The sequence below is a fragment of the Oreochromis niloticus genome, linkage group LG5 (assembly GCF_001858045.2).
Source record: "Oreochromis niloticus isolate F11D_XX linkage group LG5, O_niloticus_UMD_NMBU, whole genome shotgun sequence".
Classification (NCBI taxonomy): domain Eukaryota; kingdom Metazoa; phylum Chordata; class Actinopteri; order Cichliformes; family Cichlidae; genus Oreochromis; species Oreochromis niloticus.
Genome location: NC_031970.2, coordinates 17,211,121 through 17,230,529, shown reverse-complemented (window position 1 = coordinate 17,230,529; position 19,409 = coordinate 17,211,121). Strand labels below are relative to the sequence as shown.

The following is a 19,409-nucleotide window of genomic DNA, read 5'->3' as shown; positions in this document are numbered from 1 at the left end:
GATTCTTAACCAATAAAAATAGCGCATTAATTCTTGGGCTCTTTGAAAGCGTTTAAAGATATAGAACAAAATATTCATTTTTTACCTTTTTTTAAGTACATTTACATTTAACTGACCTTTCCAACTTTACATCTTTCGAAATGTAAATAATTTCTCGTTTTGAAAACTAAAAGTTTCACTCTTGTGGCTCTTTCTTATTGGCGCACAAATCTGGAATGCCACGAAACGCACCGTCGAGATTGACATCTCTATGACCAATCACTAGTAGAGCCCGCCCTCGCTGCAAATGACGACACCAATCACCTATCAGGATGTGGGAGGAGCTGGTTTGTTGACAGGAAATGCGAGGCGGACTCACTTCCACAACCCCTTCTTGCCTGTAGTTCAGCCGGACAAACGGCGGGGTTGACAGTCGGTCATCCCTCAGAGGTATGTGGACTTAAACTATGCGTTTCAAGACCGACGCGGGGTAAAGATGCAATGGAGGTCAATACTTGTTGGTCTTGTCGTATTGAGACTGTCCCTCAGCTGCATGCTGTGGCTAGCTTTCGGACTGGGACCTAGCTGGGGGTTCAACTTCCATCTCGGTTTCAATTTGCACAAACTGGACTTGCTGTTCAGGGAGGAAAAGGAGACCGAGCCGAGAGATAACTCGTGGTCTCAACGAATACACGGCCCCAGATATGAAGAGACGGAGACCACCTGTGCGTCGGCGGGAGAGGAGTCCCCCAAGAGGTCCTACCTGAGCTTCTTCGATGGCAACAAGGACGAGTACGTGCGGAGATACAGCTCTTTCCCGGACACACTAAAGGCCAAAATGAAAGACATGGCCAAAGAAATGTTCTACTTCGGATATGACAATTATATGAAATATGCCTTTCCCGAGGACGAGCTGAATCCCATTGACTGTGAAGGGAGGGGTCCAGACGTGCAAAACCCGTGAGTCATTCACTGTTGCCCCGATTACCTGAACTGACTGGACCTGCTTCCAGTTCACGCTTCCAGGCGCTCAGTTATCTTAACTGTCTTCTGCACATTGTAGTTTGCATGCAGTTGTAATCAAATTGGCTTCTAGTAAAATGTCGCTGCTCTCTCTGCTGCCCACCGGTGATCACTCAAAGACAGGTCAGGGTTTACTAATGGGAACCGGAGGAGAGTTCATACCATGTTTGCACTAAATAGAAAGGGTTTACATAATTCCTATAGTTTTGTGGCAATGCCAGCCTTGGTTAGATGACTCCCACTGAACAGTCCTGTACTTTCCAAGCTTAAAGAGTCTTGACAGGGATCCCGTGGGTTTCTGTGAAGTATAGGCAATTTTTCTTCATAATTCATTCAAAAATTATGAAATCAGATGATCTAAAGCAAATGTCTAGTTTAAGAAAAAGAGAGGGAAACAATTATTTTACTATCATGTTTGTTTCGGTCATTGTTATTTCCAAGTCTGGGTGATGTATACTTGTTTGTTTTCTGACAAAGCCTCCAGATCCTGGAGAGATTTAGTCTACAGTCTTGTTTCCCCCCCAAACTGAGTCTGATATAAGATAAGATAAGATAAGATAACCTTTATTAGTCCCACACGTGGGAAATTTGTTTTGTCACAGCAGGAAGTGGACAGTGCAAAAGTTATATAGCAAAATTAGAATACAATAAGAATAGAATAGAATAGAAATAAGAATACTGTACACAACTGTAAAGAATAGAATAAAATAAAATACTATATACAGTAGAATAAAATATACAATAGGATAAAAATAGAATGCAAATGCTTTATACAACTGAGTAAAAAATACAACTTTTTCAGAAAAAGAGTATTGCACTTAGTGTTATTGCACATGTGTGTGTTAGATCAGTTGAAGTCTTTGTTGTGGAGTCTGACAGCAGTGGGGAGGAAAGACCTGCAAAGTCTCTCCGTCCCGCACCGTGGGTGCCGCAGCCTGCCACTGAAGGAGCTGCTCAGTGCTGTCACAGTCTCCTGCATGGGGTGGGAGATGTTGTCCATCAGGGATGACAGCTTAGCCACCATACTCCTGTCACTCACCACCTCCACTGGGTCCAGAGGGCATCCTAGAACAGAGCTGGCCCTTCTGATCAGCCTGTTCAGTCTCTTCCTGTCCCTGGCAGAGATGCTGCCACCCCAGCAGACCACACTGTAAAAGATGGCTGAGGCCACCACAGAGTCATAGAAGGTCTTCAGGAGTGGGCCCTCCACTCCAAACGACCTGAGTCTCTGCAGCAGGTACAGCCTGCTCTGCCCTTTCCTGTAGAGGGCGTCTGAGTTATGAGTCCAGTCCAGTTTGTTGTTCAGATGAACACCAAGGTACCTGTAGCTGTCCACAGCCTCGATGTCCATACCTTGGATGTTCAGTGGTTGCAGTGGAGGATGCTTGTGCCTGCGGAAGTCTACCACCAGCTCCTTGGTTTTACTGGCGTTGATCTGGAGGTAGTTCAGCTGGCACCAGTCCACAAAGTCTTGAGTCAGTCCTCTGTACTCCTTGTCGTCCCCATCAGTGATGAGGCCGACTATTGCAGAGTCATCAGAGAACTTCTGCAGGAAGCACTGGGTGGAGTTGTGGGAGAAGTCTGCAGTGTAGATGGTGAAGAGGAACGGAGCCAGAACCGTTCCCTGTGGGGCCCCCGTGCTGCAGACGACCCTGTCCGACACACAGCCCTGAGTCCTCACATACTGTGGTCGGTCGGTGAGGTAGTCCAAAATCCAGGTAGTGAGGTGATGGTCCACTCCTGAGTTCTCCAGCTTGTCCTTCAAGACCTTGGGAAGAATAGTGTTGAAGGCACTGGAGAAATCAAAGAATGTTTAGGAATATATTTAGGATATTTAGGATATGTTTAGGAAATTTCAGCAAAAACCTCCAAAGCCCACTATAGTTTTGCTAAATCATTTGAACTTTGTTTAATTGAAAATGATACAATGATAAAACATTAATGGTCAAACTGAAAAATCTTTTTGGCACAGAAACAAGGTTAACAGAGTTTGGTAACACCTCTTCTTTAAATAAAGCTAGGCAAACATATGTGACATGAGGGAGCTCAACTGGTGGCATTTTTAAAATGCAAGATTTTTCCCGTTCTAGCTTGATATAGGATTCATTGTAGATGTTTTATTAAGTGGCAAAGCTTTTCCCTGTGTGACAGGGCCAGGCTGCAGGCAGGCCATTTTAGCACTTACTTACTGATCCATGCAGTTGTGATAATAACTGCCGCTGCTGAGTCAGCAGTGTTATCCATCAGCTTTCCCTTCAGTCCCTTTAAAAGAAACAATGCTTTTCAAACTCTGCAACAGGTTTTTCCTTCAGATGGAACAACACGCAGATAGATACGTAGATACTTCATTGTTCCCAAAGAAAATTTTGACATCTAGTAGCTTGCATTTGACACAACATCAAATACAAAAGCCACCAAATGTCCCTGTTGTAAGATATGCTGCTAGTATGATGTGTGAGGTATGCTAAAGTGCAGGTAGTGCAAAGGGTGATCCCCATTCAAAAACATTACAGGATGTATTCACAATGCAAGAATTATTACCACTGTAAAGAAAACTGTCAGAAAACTGGACAAAAAGAAAGTGTAAATGTGTCTGTGCATAGCGCTGATATAACCAATATTAGGACTATCTGATGCAGAAAGTTATGCTGGTAAGTCAGCGTCTCTGGCTCCTTTGCTCTTCTGCGATGCGTTCAAGAGCTTTATGGTTCAAAGCAGAATAGATTTCCTCAATCTGCCAGTTGTATTAGAAAAAGTTATTTTGCGATTTATCACTAACATTAAGAAAAATGGGGGTTGGGGGACTTATCTTCTCAAGTGTTTTCTAAGACAAGAAGGGATTTTATAATTTTTAATGGCTAGTTCCTTTTCATGACACGAAAATGATCAATGACAATCTGCAAATTATTTTATAATTAATAATTGTGAGTTGTCGTTTTAGCCTGCACTGATAAATAACTATTCATGAGGATTGATAATCTTTTCTCCAGATCGGTTTTAGTTTGTTTTAATACTCTCTTATTAGTCCTACACTGTTTCTGTTATCAGATCAGGAGAAAAAGCCTTAATTAATGGGAAGGCTTATTCTCATATGGAGTAATAAAACTGTGAATATCACTGTTGTTGGATTTAAAATACGCTTTATGTTTTGAGATCAGTATAATGTATGTCTCCCACTTGTGTGTGAAACCACAGTCTGTTTCACTTTTTTTATTTCAGATCAAATATCAACATAAATGATGTCTTGGGGAACTATTCCCTTACTCTCATTGACACCTTGGACACTCTGTTGGTAGGTTGTTTATTTACTGCCCTGCTTGCACTGCATTAAAGCAATGGTGACTAGTACTTCCTCTGTGAGTTGTCGGTTTTCCGTTTCCTTTTTTTATTTTTTTCTCTTAGTTTTATATTTTAGACATAATACCAGATCAAACATGAATAAAGTGAAGACGTTCATATATCTTCACCTGAAAACATTCCTTAAATCAGCCTTCAATTCCAGTTTTGGCATTTCTTTGTTTTAAACATCAATTAAATCTCTCTTTTTTTTTTATTTAAACTGCTGTCACTTCCCATTTATATAATTTAAAGAACATTTTATCATTAATGCAAAACAATTATTTAGTCTTGCAGTGATTTTTTTTTTTTTAAATCTTCTTCCCATAACAAAGACAGTCTTTAGCCAGTTTCTCCAGTCTCTCATACTGGGAGCTTCTGGTTTAATCCAAGGCGCTGTCGTATTTTTTTTCCAATCAGTAGCGTAATTCAAAATGAATATGAGTTTCTCTGCTCTGCACTACATTCAGAACAACGGTGGTTAGCACTTCCTCTGTAAGCTGTGGGTTTTCTGCCAAGCTTATAAGTTCCCCTGCATGAAGCCAGGTGCGAGTGTTACCATGTCAGTCTTAAAACTGACAGCTGATTGTTGATTTACTGTGGTTATACAGTATGTGGTTTTTCTCACCAGGTGCTCGGCAACGTGTCAGAGTTTCAGAGAGCCGTCAAACTGGTTATAGATACTGTATCTTTTGACAAGGACTCAACTGTGCAAGTTTTTGAGGCAAACATCAGGTACATATGTCACTATTTTCGGAGTCTGTAGGAATCAAAATATGTCAGTGTACACATTTTTAAAGCAAAACATTTGATATGATGACTTATGTAACCCTTATCATGATAATTGCTTTCGATAAGCTTTTAAATATCTGGTTATGTGTAGAACTCCGGTGTTATATTTCTTTCTTTCTTTTTAAACTCAAGGATATTGGGAAGCCTTATTTCAGCACACATTCTGCTGACTGACCCAAAACATCCTTTTGGCAATGTGGGCTTTGAAGGTTACGATAATGAGCTGCTACATTTGGCTCATGACTTGGCGGTGCGTTTGCTGCCAGCCTTTGAGAACACCAGCACAGGCATTCCCTACCCCAGGGTGAGTGAGACTGTTGTGACCACAAATTAGAGGTATATATTATCTCAATCTCGCTTTGCAGCACACACTGTAGTTATCATGTGAGCAGAAATTGTCGTTGATCAAACTGTAAATGCACTAGACTTGATTTGTTTGTATCTTTATCGCAGGTGAACCTGAAGAACGGAGTTCCCCTTGACAGTGTGAATGAGACCTGCACTGCAGGAGCCGGGTCCTTGCTGGTGGAGTTTGGAATTTTGAGCCGCTTAATTGGAGATTCGACATTTGAGTGGGTAGCTAGACGAGCTGTTAGAGCCCTGTGGAACCTGAGGAGCAACGAAACTGGTCTGTTGGGTATGTATGATGTTTAGTACAGTGTAAAGACTTCCCCTGCCAGCTTTCTCTTTGTTTTTTCATTCTTTTTTTGTTTATTTGGTGAAATAATATGGTCACACGATTTGAATACAAGACTTAATTTTTTTCTTTTTAGGCAATGTAGTTAATATCCAAACAGGCCAGTGGGTTGGCAAGCAGAGTGGTCTTGGAGCTGGTATGGACTCCTTCTATGAGTACTTGTTTAAGTCGTACATCCTCTTTGGAGAAAAAGAGGACTATCGGATGTTTACAGCTGCTTATGAAAGCATCCAGAATCACATGAGACGAGGGTGAGTTCAGCACTAAAGAAATGTGACACAGCAGCATTGCACAGCTTCACTGGGTTGCAAATGAAATGTGAAATGAATCACAGCTACGTCAATCAGTCACTGTGGGATTAAACAAGCAAAGAGGAAATAAAACTGCTGATGGTTTTTAGTTTTAGTTTCTTACTAAAGGATACTTCAGGAAGGAAGGAAAACTAGATTCTGAAACTTAACGCTGTCATGAGACTTAACAGAGATACACATCAGCCCTTTATTCCTCATCAGTAAACACCGATAAACACCTCTTAAGGATCTGAAGTTGTGTTTTTGTCTTTATGATTAAAATCTCTTTGCAGCGTATATCTAACAATTTCACTGTGATTTTATTTAGAGGCATAGGGAGTAGTATTACATATTATTTCTGTGTTTTTTTTGTTTTTTTTTCCAGGAGAGAGTCATGCAATGAAGGAGAAGGTGACCCACCTCTCTATGTTAATGTGAACATGTTCAGTGGTGAGATAATGAACACCTGGATTGACTCACTTCAGGCGTTCTTTCCTGGCCTTCAGGTGAGGATTATAGTGGAAGCTGTGAGTAGAACCTGACCGAGATATCGGCCTATATTGTCTGTTTCCTGATCTCTATGCATTGGCGTTTAAAACAGTTCTTAAATGAAAATTAAAAATGTTTAAAAAAAAAAAGGTCTTTAACCATGTTATGAGTGTTGATGTTGCATGGTTTGTCCACCAGAGGGCACTTTGCAACCTGCCTGCCAACTAATCCTCTCTGAGTCAGTAATAACAAGATTATTTTAAACTGCATTGTCATGTTATATTAATAAAGACTCACAAATAACTACACATAGCACATGTTAGGGAAATTCAGTCTTCTTCTCATCTTCTCTAGATTTGTCTAGAAATTTCTCTAGAAGTCTAGAATCTTTATGTTTTGTGTGTCTAAAAGACAAAAATTATCAGCTTATATATCTAATGTTTTAAATTCCCCAAATATTGATAACAATCTAAAAAATAGTGTACTGTAAACAGACTCATGTATACATTGTTTTGTTAATCTAAATTAAAGCTCTACTTCTGCCTCATAGGTGCTGAATGGTGATGTAGATGATGCCATTTGCCTGCATGCCTTCTACTATGCCATCTGGAAGCGCTTTGGAGCTCTGCCAGAGAGATACAACTGGCAGCTGCAGGCTCCTGATGTGCTTTTCTACCCTTTAAGACCAGAACTAGTCGAATCTACTTACCTGCTGTACCAGGTAACAATCCTGGTCTTTGTTCCGCAGCGTTTGGTGCTGCTGTCAGTGACTGTTATCTCTCATACAAGTCTTCTTTTTTAACCTCTGCAGGCAACCAAAAATCCTTTCTATCTGCATGTTGGAATGGATATTCTACAGAGCCTTGAGAAAAATGCCAAAGTCAGGTGAGATTAAGTTTAAAGTTGTAGATGCTTTTGTCCAAGAAATAAAAAAAATAAATAAAAAAATACACTGTTTACTCTTTTTGAGCTTGTTAAAGCTCTTCTGTGTTTGCTTTTGGCTGAGCTGAGTTGTGTTCTTTGCAGATGTGGGTATGCAACTCTCCATCATGTTGTGGATAAATCCAAAGAGGATCGCATGGAGAGCTTTTTCCTCAGCGAGACATGCAAATATCTTTATCTGGTAAGTTGCAGCTTGACCATTCAGAGAGAAAGCTATGTCTTATATGGCTATAAAATTATATGACCGCAGTGTATAGTCGAGATAGAACTTTATCCAAGTTATTGCAAGAGATCAAATATCATCTTCTACAAATTGCAACATCAACCACTGGTTTGTGAACTCTTGCTTTGAACCCTCGAGTTTCTCATTTTGACCATTATTATCTTAGGACGTGTGTGGTACTTTTGGCTGCTCCCTTATTTCCCTAGAGGGCGCTACACAGGGTGGATCCGCATGTTTGATTTGGCACAGGTTTAATACCGGATGCCCTTCCTGATGCAGCCCTCCCATTTTTCCCGGCTTTGGACTGGCAGTGGGAGTACACTACCAGTTGCTTTAGATTTCTGCACTGAATCCACACCATAGGTACATCATAGCCGCAAATCCCTCTTAAACCCTGTAACGTGACCTAATGTGCACATACCTGGAAATGTAGCTTACATGTCATGTTGACACATTGTGCAAGTATTGCGATTAACTTTTTCAATACAGTCGATTCCTTCATAGAGTTTCAACTACTGTTTTACCACAGTTGAATTTATCATTGAGAGAATAATAACAATCGCCTCAATATATAAATACTTAAAGATGTCAGCAAATTCCTGGAGGGACATTGCTGAACCTATTGGGAATGTACAGATAAGTGGAAAAACTTCAGGGGCAAGTATGTTTGCACCCGAAAAGACACACACAAAAAACCAAAAACCCACTGACCACAACAAAGAGTAAGGACGCAGAAGGGAAAAAGTCGCAGGATTTTACTTGTCTCTGTTGTGGCTGGCAGTGCATATAAAACTCCAGGAGACAACCACAAGGTCATTAATGTATAACACACACGCAATCATGAATGCTGGCAACAGCGTCAGCCACTTGGGTAGTTTATGTCACAGACTCTTCAAAATGTAACGCACAAGTCTAAATCACCTGTAGCTTGTGGCCCCCTGAGGTTGTGTGTGTATGCCCTCCTGATCCTAAGGTGTACTGCCTGCCTGCCCTGGCCTGCTATCATATTCCACTTAATGATCAGTTTGTCTCAGCATTTCAAATCCTCTTTGTCAAACTTTCCTGCTTTCACATACCATGACCACATGCAGTGATTTACTGTCCTCTTACGTGGCTAAAGGATTTATTTTCTAAGCCAGTGTACTCAAAGTGCTGTTCCAAGCCTGGATGAATGGGGAGGGTTGTGTGGGGAGCAGCATTTTAGACAAAGTTAGAGAGGCAAGGGTGAGATGGTCTGGACATGTGGAGAGGAGAAATAGTGGATATGTAGGATAAGGGATGTTGAATATGGAGCCGCCAAGCAAAAGAGAAGGATCACAGAGAAGATTCATGTATGTAGTGAAGGAGCATCTGAAGAGGGTTAGTGGGACAAAGGATTAATTATACTGGGCATAGGGTGAGATCGAGGCAGATGATCTGTTGTGATGACTCATAAGTGGAGAAGCTAAAAGAATAAGATAAGGCATCTAAGAGTACAATGTGTAATTTGCCTGATTAAATCACAAATTAAATCTGCCTTCTCAGATATAGAGCAATGTCTTTAATGGAAATGATAACATGATATGACAGCAGTAGACAGTCAATGTATGTCTTTATCATTTGTCTTAAAAAGGTTATTTTAGCTCCATTCGCCCTCTCTTTTGATTGGCTGCTCCTTGTAAGCAGAAAGCTTGAAATACTATCATTGTACTTACAAGAACTGGAGTATAGACTAGAGTATAAACTCCTCTGTGAGCCACATCTTTTTGTGATACAAAGAAAATTAAAATGCTCCAGATGGCCCCAAGAACAAAAATGTCACTGACGTCCAGTTCACTGACTTGAATTAGCTGAGATGTGGACTTGCAGGCAGCTGGGACCCACATGCTGCCCAAAACGACCATGCCCAGTTTCAAAGCATCATCTTTGTTATGCTGTTTAAACGGGTAAGTACTGAATGGACATATTAACTGTGGGGACCAAAACCACTGAGGTTTCCATGAGGCACGAGCCAGGTGTTAGTAGAGTAGAATTCAGGCTCACTGATGTCCTACCTGTCTTCATACTGTGTAAATAAAATCCTCTCCTATGCGTTGCAGCTGTTTGATGAAGACAACCCACTTCACAAATCCGATAACAAGTACATCTTCACAACCGAGGGTCATGTTGTGCCTATAGACAAACGCTTCAGGGAGAAACAATGGAATGACGACTTTCCATGTGAGGAGGGAGCACTGGCAGAAAGCGAGCCAGTCAACCAGCCTGCTCCAAGAAACATCAGCAATGTAAGGCCATCTTCCTGTTGAATCTAGGTCACTGTTCTCACATTACAAATATTTCAATAGTAATTGTTTTCTTTTTTAAACTCTCTGCAGTGTAACAGGATCCCAGAGGAGCGACGGTACACTCTCCCATTAAAGAGCGTCTACATGAGGCAAATAGATCACATGGTTGGACTTTTTTGAGTGATGGGATGGATGTGATGACATTGGCAGGAGCAGGCCTTCATTGCACAGATGAACTGACCACTTGTTGGTTAAAATCCTCTTCCTGTCTGTTCTGCTGCTTGGGAAACTCACACTAAAGTAATCCTGAGAAAGCAATTTGATTAAATTAAGTTTGAGCTTTTTTTCCTGTTTTGGTGGATGAAAATGTTGCCAGACTTTTTCTGTGGGAAGATGAGGATTCATCCTTCGTTGCATTTTGGCAGGCAAATCATTGTGAAAGTGGTGAATAACTGTTGTGTTCTTATGGAACAAAAAAAATGTCTGTTCAGGTATGAATGTGTGTGATTATGTTTGTGTATGCACATTTGAATTCTCAGCTGAGCTGGGAATCATAATGCTGTGTTAATGGGAACAGTGCCATCTAGCCACACATGAAAATGCATAGCCTATAAAAACACTCAACAAAAAGTCTCTCTAAACATGATGATTTGGTGCCTCCGTGCAGGTGATTCACACTAGATCAGTGCTTCTACATAAGGGCTGTATATTAACAGATGATAATAACAGGTACGAACTGTCAAATCCACAGGCTGCGTTAGATCGTGCTCATAGGAATGTCGTTCTTTTTGTACACCTGAGGCTGGTTTGCAAAAGAGCCGAAACTATTGCCACTATGAATATTTTTTTTCTTAAACCGCACTAGCCATATTGCAAGGATTTTAAACTGTCTTCTGTCTTAGTTGTGTTTTGCACATCACATCAAACCTCAGTATCCAGGGAGTTACAGACAACATAAAGGTAAACTGCCTCCTGCTTGTTAGCTGTTAATTAATTTCTGATTAGTATTGAGCTAAACATTGATCTCTCAGGCGTCTAGCTACTCAATGTCTTACAAAGAACAGAGCTGTGCCACAACTGTATGAGCGGGAGATTAATGACGACTCTTTAAAGTGCCTTCAATTTGTCTTCGTTTCTCTGGATGCTGTGAAGTGCATATGATAATTTTGTGAATAACATGGCTGAAAAAAAGGCCACTGTTATGTTTTGCAAAAAGAGTCATTCCATGTGTATGTACAGTTTTACACTGATTATAACATGAAGCTCTTTTTTTAGATGTAAAAAAAGCCATAAAATGCATTGTTTTTTTTTCCCAATGATAGTTAATTTTCAAGAAGTGCAAATTGATTTTTCATCAGTTTTCTGTCAGACACGGTCAGTATACAGACTTTCCTGCAATTTAATTTGTGTTATCAGGATGATTACCACGTGGTGAGAACTCAGGGTTTAAAATAAACACATAATCAATGAATGCTTTCATAAGAAATAAAACTTTTTGAAACGTTGCCTACAATATCTCGAGATGGTGCTAGTTTTCTTGCAAATGTTACAAATTGCTTGTCCGAGGTCACAGAGTGGCTACACTGAAGTACAGTTATACTGTGAAAACTGATTTTCTTCCACAAATATAAACAGAGGATGTTGGGGGGTTTTTTTTAAATTAGCTGTGATGTTTTATTCGTGTACAGATTTTTTCTTCCACTTTTGCCAAACATCCTGACTGTATATTGACTGTAGTGAGTGCATTACACAATTACATCACATTATAAATGTTTTATTTGTAGGAGATGGCTATTCATGTTCTTTGATAATGTGCTGCACTATATCAGTGATATTTAAGTTCTCTAAAGGAAATTACCCCAATCACTTCAAAGTAATAGTTGTAGGAAATATACACATTTATTTTCTTCCAAGGAGTTAAATGAACATTCATAAATCTGCTAAAAGAGGCCACTGTACTGTTTCTTTGAGCAATTATCCTAAGTTTGCAGAGGGAAAATGTTTCCTTTGCTCTGTCCAAGGAGAAAAAATTACATTCTCAAGTACACTGAAGCTTCCTGCTCAGCACATAATTTGTTTAATCAAAATGAAAACAGTCTGTTTAGTCCGTTTGTGGCTCTGACACATTAAAGGGGATCTATTAGTCTCATTTCCAGCTCCTTATTTTTATTAATTAACTCTAATAGAGTTATTTTGCATTTTTCACAGTTTAAAACAATATTTATCAAATGGCTTTGGTTCAGGCCCTCAGCTCCTCCTCTTTCTGAAACAAGCTCTTTTAGCTCCCTTCTCCCGTTCTTTAAGCTAACTTTCTCCTGATTGGTTGCCCCTTTGGGCAGAAGAGATGATCACTGTCATCAAACAGGATCAAGATGATGACACTTTTTTTCTTTTTGCCTCTGTAAACGCTTGAGAATCGAGGAAAAAGGAATCTTCCCATTGAACTTCTTTTGTGATTTCCTTCCTCTTTGGAGCTAAAAAGGGCCACCCAAACACATGAGATATCAATGGAAACCCCCAGATGTCCTCTTTTGAGGTCAGGACTTAGTAGGGTCAAAAGATGTAGACCAAAAACAAATGTCCACAGAGGACATAAATGAACAGGCTGGTTCTCAGGAGGATAAACCATCACAGTGGGTTTTAAGTCATACAATCTTAATGTGATTGAAGTGCAGAACCTTCAGCTTTAATTTAATGGGTTTTGCAACGTATAGTATTAACTACTTTGCAACGAAAACAGTTTTTATTGCTACAAGGATGATTTTAAGTAACTTTTTTTTTCAGGCTCAAACCCATGGAGTTCTTCAGCTTGTTTGCTGGACTTTCTACCTTCAGTTTGGCCTTCGGTAACTGAAAAACATGCTGCATTTGGTTGAGATCTTGTGACTGATTTCATTTGTTTGCATTGGGAAATTCTTGTCTTGCTTCTGCGGTATGTTTTGGGTCAGTACCTATTTTCACTGTGAAGCACTGTCTGATCTCGATTCCACTGGCAGACATGCATGTACCATAGTATTGCCTCCACTGTGTTTGACTCATCATGTGGTGGGCTTCAAATTATGACCTTTTGTCTGTGCAGGCTCTGTAAGAGGTTTTCTGGCAACGTCTAATCTTGTCTTTCTGTTTTTGAGTTCTCGAGCAGAGGTGATGGCTGAAATTTTTGGACTTTTAATTGTTTTCTAATACATTTTAGATCTTTTTTCTGCTGATGAAGATAGTGAGACATTTATTTTGTATTTTCCGCCTAATAATGACCTTCTTGACTTACATTGTGATCCCTTTGGACCTAATTTTGAGATTTCCACTGAAAATATATGAAATGCAATTTCAACCCCTGGACTCAAGTTCAGGTCTCTCTGCTTAATTTGACAAAGCAACAAGCTTCATTTGGACATGGAGTTGTCAGTCAATTATTCTATTTTGAGATTCTGAAAATCTACGTATAAAAAAATGTAACTGCTGAATAGTTACTGTATTTTTTTTTTTTTTTTTTTTAAATAAAACCCCTTTAAAATATTTGTTTAAAAATCCAAGTCTTGTGTTATACATTCGTCTTGAGTCTCTACAGGGAGGCAAAGAATCTTCAACGCAGAGCTGTTCTTTGAACGTTTATGAAAAACTAAAGGCGGTCACTTGTAAAAATGCCACGTTTCAATGATTTAAGGGAAATATTCAGTGAAAATAATAAATGTGAGATTCTAAACACAACACTGCAGAGTTGCTTTTAATTTGTGAAAGACTGAGAAGTACTGAGTTTTCTACAGAAGCTTTAATAACTTTGATCAAGGAATACAATTAGTGGTTTCTGTACAGAATTGTTGGCTCAAAGGCCCAGAGTTTTAATTAACTTAAACAAATCTTTGACAAATCTATCCCTCGACTTTGTTACATATCATCAACATGGTGTCGCCATACTTAATTAACTGTCCAATAGAAATCTGCTTAAGTATATACACTGGCCATTTTCAACTATTGTAAAGAGTTAGATTTCCTAACACTTTCATGAAAAGTTCAATTTGTGACATGCTCGAGTTATGTTACAAACTGCTGTATTGTGTTTGTACATAAAAGCCGTTTCTAGTGAAAGGTTCTGTTAAAATATCTAACAGAGGCTGAAGTGCATATGCAGGTGGTTAGGTCATCTTCTTTGCCCTTTTGGCCATACACTGATCACTTACCGTAACACAGAGACAATGCATTAGCTGGAAATGTTTTCACATTACATGAGAAAAAAATCACTGTTTGCTGACAGAAGCTCCTGATGTTTTAACTACACACTGCATGCCCCCCCCAAAGACCAGTTCAAGAGACTTGAGAGAAAAGTTAGATGAACTAAAATTCAACTCATCTGAAATCTGCACAGAAGTTTCTGAATTTGGAGCTATCTGAAAAGAAGTCCTTGGTCAAAGCTAGAACTTAATTTTGAACACAAGAAATAGATTTTTATTTTTTGCATTCGCTGATTTGAGGATGGCTGCTTGCAGGGGCAGTTTTCATCTTCAGGCCTCAGTTTGAATTGAGAAAAGGATCTGTGAAATGTGATAGGGCTGCACCAGCACCCTGTAAAAAAATAAAAATAAACAGGAGTGAACCATAGTGACCGATGACAACAGTTCATCTTAATTATCTTTAAAATAATTTTTCTACTTTGCTCACCTTCATCTGGTTTTCTGCGTGTTTTTTTAGAAGAGACCGCAATCCTTCAGGTTTTCTTTGATGATGATGTCGGTTACGGCATCGAACACAAACTTGACGTTCTCTGTGTCGGTAGCGCACGTCATGTGAGAGTAGATTTCTTTGACGTCTCTGCGGAGGTTCAGGTCCAAGAACTGCATTTTGATATAGTTACCAGCATCCTCATAGGTATTGGGGCCTGGGCGAGAAAGTGTAATTATAAAGTTTTGCTTTCATTTAGCTTGCCACTATCTTAAATATGTATTTGAAATGATTATCTCACCATCATATTCAGGGAAACACATGCTGAGATGTGCTTTCTTGATCTTCTCAACGAACACGTCTTTCTTGTTGAGGAAGAGTACGATGGAGGTGGTGGCGAAGTAGCGGTGGTTGCAGATACTGTTAAATAAGTGCAGACTCTCGTGCATGCGATTCTGGGAGAAAAAAAAATCCCAGTGAAGAGACTTTCCAAAAATATGGACCCTAATAAAAGAATATCAAGTATATAGTTTAACTTGTCATACCACTTCATCATCCTCCACCAGGACCATGTCATAGGCGCTCAGAGCGGCAATGAAGATGATACAGGTCACGCCTTCGAAACAATGGATCCACTTCTTCCTCTCTGACCTCTGACCACCCACATCAAACATTCTGCACGGGAAGAGGAGCATGTTGCCTTGTTTGCCACCGTGCACACAGGAAGCCCAGCGGCTGATTTGTTTGTCTTATTCTCTTGATAAACATTGCTCCGGCTCACCTGAAATTGAGATCTTTGAAAGAAAACTGAGTTTCGATGATACCAGTGGTCTTCACTCTTGATCGCAGCACATCCTGCTCAGTGGGCACGTAGCCTGGTTGGATCAGTCGCTCCAAGTCATTCAGATAGCTGCCGGGGGGAGAAAAAGGGAATCAATCAATGACACATCCTGATACAAGAGATTAGAATAATGTAGCAATGTTAAACCTGAGTAAATGTGATTTCTTACTATCCAGCAGAGTCGTTGAGTTGGTACTCTGAAGCTCTGTCAAAGCATGCCTGTATGCCAGAATCTTTCCACAGACGCAGAATGATATCTGACATTTCTTTAGGCATGGTGCCTTCCTCAATGGTGTCTGCAAGATGCATGAGTTTCCTGGCATCATCCTGCACGGAGGCATGCGTGCGTTTAGTGAGCTATCAGGAACATGAAATCTGTTTAGCTTCGTATGTATGTGGAAATGAGTGTCAGCAGTGGTTACCTGCTGATCAGAGTGCCCGTAGTTGATATTGAGCGTGTTCATGGCCTTCACAATGGCCATGATGGACTGCAGGGTGTTGCTGTAGATGATGGTAATAAACTCCAAGCATTCTTCAAGCGAGTAACCATCTTTGTGGATAATTCTGGTGAGAAAAATGTAGCATTAAAAAAATGCAATCTACAGTCAACTCTAAAAGAAGGTCAGCACTGCTCAGATGCAAAGTCAGCTTACTTCATCTGTTTGACAATAGTGCTTTTGCCTGATTCTCCAGCACCTGTATGGAAGAAGAACAAGAATTAAATTGTTTAAATGACATGTTTATAAAAATGCTTTAATCATGTTTAAGGATCTAGGGAAAGATAAGTGTTTAATTTTGACCTTATTTTTGTGCTAATTTTGTGTTTTTGTGTTAATTACAGAAGACCTTATGGTTTTTATCAGATAAAGGACTTCTTACTTCAGGTCTAATCTTTTCTTATCCCTGACCTACATTACTAGAGGACACAAAAAAAGCTATAAATCACACAATATCCACGACTATTTGTCAGATAAATATACCTGACTGTAATACTGAGTGATTTTCCTTAAAAATTCAGTATTTCTTTATACAGCAAAACACAGTGTGGCGTATGAAATTACTGGTTAAGCTACTGATCTATCTAAAACTGTAAATCTTCACAGACATGACTTTTTACAAGCACATTTCTCATTGATTTATCGACACATTGCATAAAGTGTATTTTAATATATATTTGAGGGCTACAGCCACAGGCTGTGTTTGGGTTTTGTGGTATCTGTGTCCTTCACGGTTAAGCCCTTTGTGCTGAAGGACCTGTTGTTTCAGGATTAACAGAGGATCGGCTTGAGTGATTATCAAGGTGTCTTAGCAATTTAGGGACACAGGTGATTAAGCCTTTACATGACACAGACATGTAACTTCTTATCAACGCACTTAAGTTGTTTTAAAATTAGGCAATTTGGTAAGTTTTTAAGGGTTTTTGGGTAAATAAGATCTATCCATAGCAGTACTTCTACTTTATTTGTATGATTATTTGACATCAAGTATATGAAAAAAATTGCGTCAAGAAAAAAGGGAGTTTTGTATGTTTTTTCTTTGCAAACTCAAGTTTGCGAACAGAACATGCTACAGCCAGAACTTCTGTGCAATACAATGTCTCTCCTACACTTTAATTAGAATTAAAAGTGCTCTAATTATCATCAGCATGGGCCCTTAGATATGTATAACCAGATATTGTTGTTTTCTACTAATGCGTCTTAGCCATTTGGCTCTACCAGCTCTCCTGTCTTTACCTAGCAGCAGCAGCTTGACAGTTCTTGCATCCTTGTCGGCATCCTCCTTCAGTTTCTTCTCCAGCTCCCTGGAGCGTTTTTCCTCAGCGCTGGCTCCAGCTCCCATCCTACTTTACCCGGCTTGGGCCCCCTTTGCTCAAAGGCCAAGTGCCAAGAAAAATGGAGGCAGGTCCTAGCTGCTCGTCAACAATGTGACCGGAGCCTTCAACTGTGCAGCTGATGAGTCAACTGCGTGCTGCAAACACTGGAGAATGTTTGAGCATTTTCCTGACTTAGGAAAGGATTTTGGGCATCCTCTACCCACCTGATCAGTGGTGACCAATAGAGCACAAGGACAGGAGTGCTTTTAGGGCAGAGCGAAAGGTGCAGGGGAAGACTCGGGCATACATCAGTGTAGGATCTAACCTATCTAACCTTTATGGGGATTTTGCTGTGCTCAGCGGAAGATGAACAGCGGCTCAAGTGCTTATCTCTCTGTGTTGTTTTTAGGTGCCTTCAAACAGGACCATGTGAGGCTAAATATTTGTGATGCTAGGTGTTTTATATAAGTGCAGTTTTGGTTAACCAAACGAAATCCATTCCACATTAGCAGTAAGTTAAATTATTAAATCTGGGAAGATAATGAGTGTATGTTTGCATGTTGTGTGCTTAGTGCTTTTAAGGGACTAAAGATAGATAAAGGTTTTGTAATTTGTTTTTAAACAGACAAACAAAGACACAATTGTATTTAATCAATTAGCCAATTAAATACACAACCAGACGCTCAGCTCCAGGTCCAAATATGAAATACTGACATTTCTTATTACATACTACAGACTGAAGGGTGAGTTCTGAAGTGCTTAAAGGGCTTTAGGGTTTCACCCGACAGATCTCATTGACCTCAATCTGAAGCTGGTTAAGGATCCTAATCTACTCACGTTCAGTTGTCTATGCATGCTTGTATGTACAGCATGTGCACTGATGTGTTACGGATGAAATACATTTTCCTTAAAAATTCAATAAAGCAATCTTACTGTGCTCTTATGAGGAGCTCAAAACAATAAACTCACTGTGAATGAATACACTGTAGCAAATCAGCACAATGAGATAATTTACTCAAGAGCTCTACTTTAGTATACCGGTAAGTGAAATTTATTAATCACTTCTTTACATTTTTAGCCACTTTACACTTCGGGTTTGCAGCATTTTAGAGTAATCCTTGTACTTTTTACTCCGTTGGGTTTATTTGCCACCCACAGATACTAGTTACCAAAATTTATATTAATTGACTAAAGAGTGCACAAGATTAATAAAAAGAATAAGATACCTGATCAACTACCACGCTTAAATAAAGTACTATTTATTAATATGATTAATATTATTGATATACATTGACCACTACTTTATTAGGTACACCTGTTAACTATTGTGTTAATGGAAATATCTATCACTCAGTCCCAGAGCACTAACCCAGTGCATTTAGCCATGTTAACATGGTCAATTTGGCCTTATTAACTTTTTTTGGGGGGGTCTTTTCCCTCTTTTAGGAAAATAGCTACCGGCACTGTGGTTAAGCTATCCATACAGCTTTTGTTTTGTTTGGGCAGTAAGAGACTGACATTGTATTCATGCATATGGACTCAGATTGCAAATGGAAAAAAAGACACATGATCTTGATTAGTTGCAAGATACAAGGTACAACACAAACTTGCTTCAAGCTTGGGTCTTTTATCTCTCTCGTTTAGATTATGGAAACATTTTAGGTAAAGTGACACAAAATTAATGTATTCATGTTCCAATGACTGCCAATGCTGTCCCTGATATAATATCATAGTCTAAGCTCTCAAACACTCACAGTATAGGCCTATTACAAGGCTATCTTCAGAAGTGTTTTCAGCATGTTGCTGTTGGTCTACTTATCTGCTAATTTTACAACTTCACTGAGTATTTGTACTGCGTGGTTAGCTCTTCATACTACCATTTCCACTAGATCTTTACAGCAGAACCAGGCATTATCTGCTATTAAAGTAAAAACTTTCACTCATTTGAAAAGTAACAGAGTAGGTGGGAAAGCCAGTGCAGACGTTTTTTGGTGCTACTATGATTGAAGTGTAAGGAGCATGGGGCTTTTTGAGATTGTTTTAGAACAGTGCCAACCACATCTG

At 39.6% G+C, this 19,409-nt stretch overlaps 2 protein-coding genes across 2 annotated transcripts; one reads left to right on the top strand and one right to left on the bottom strand.

The window, feature by feature from the left end:
- The first annotated feature begins 328 nt into the window (after positions 1 to 328).
- On the top strand, positions 329 to 11,548 carry edem1 (ER degradation enhancer, mannosidase alpha-like 1). Its single transcript, XM_003448326.4, has 12 exons — positions 329 to 939; positions 4,222 to 4,294; positions 4,970 to 5,073; positions 5,263 to 5,434; positions 5,584 to 5,767; positions 5,904 to 6,078; positions 6,503 to 6,623; positions 7,157 to 7,327; positions 7,418 to 7,491; positions 7,633 to 7,729; positions 9,850 to 10,035; positions 10,126 to 11,548. The coding sequence occupies exons 1-12, from the start codon at positions 476 to 478 to the stop codon at positions 10,213 to 10,215; spliced, it is 1,911 nt and encodes a 636-aa protein (XP_003448374.1). The 5' UTR covers positions 329 to 475; the 3' UTR covers positions 10,216 to 11,548.
- A 2,198-nt stretch (positions 11,549 to 13,746) lies between these two features.
- Positions 13,747 to 17,532, bottom strand: gnat1 (guanine nucleotide binding protein (G protein), alpha transducing activity polypeptide 1). The gene is made up of 9 exons (XM_003448327.2): positions 17,266 to 17,532; positions 16,186 to 16,228; positions 15,955 to 16,096; positions 15,702 to 15,859; positions 15,473 to 15,601; positions 15,237 to 15,366; positions 14,993 to 15,146; positions 14,692 to 14,908; positions 13,747 to 14,595 (listed from the first exon to the last, which is right to left on the bottom strand). The coding sequence occupies exons 1-8, from the start codon at positions 17,369 to 17,371 to the stop codon at positions 14,718 to 14,720; spliced, it is 1,053 nt and encodes a 350-aa protein (XP_003448375.1). The 5' UTR covers positions 17,372 to 17,532; the 3' UTR covers positions 13,747 to 14,595; positions 14,692 to 14,717.
- Between the last annotated feature and the right edge of the window lie 1,877 nt (positions 17,533 to 19,409).

Excerpts from the sequence above, each read along its gene's own strand:
- gnat1 (XM_003448327.2), bottom strand. The coding sequence starts at position 17,371 with ATGGGAGCTGGAGCCAGCGCTGAGGAAAAACGCTCCAGGGAGCTGGAG. Across the intron at positions 15,602-15,701 it reads CTCAACGACTCTGCTGGATA|CTATCTGAATGACTTGGAGC; the intron begins GTAAGAAATCAC and ends TCCCCCCGGCAG. Across the intron at positions 14,909-14,992 it reads GTGTTTCCCTGAATATGATG|GCCCCAATACCTATGAGGAT; the intron begins GTGAGATAATCA and ends TTTCTCGCCCAG.
- edem1 (XM_003448326.4), top strand. The coding sequence starts at position 476 with ATGCAATGGAGGTCAATACTTGTTGGTCTTGTCGTATTGAGACTGTCC. Across the intron at positions 4,295-4,969 it reads ACACCTTGGACACTCTGTTG|GTGCTCGGCAACGTGTCAGA; the intron begins GTAGGTTGTTTA and ends TTTTCTCACCAG. Across the intron at positions 7,492-7,632 it reads GAGAAAAATGCCAAAGTCAG|ATGTGGGTATGCAACTCTCC; the intron begins GTGAGATTAAGT and ends TGTTCTTTGCAG.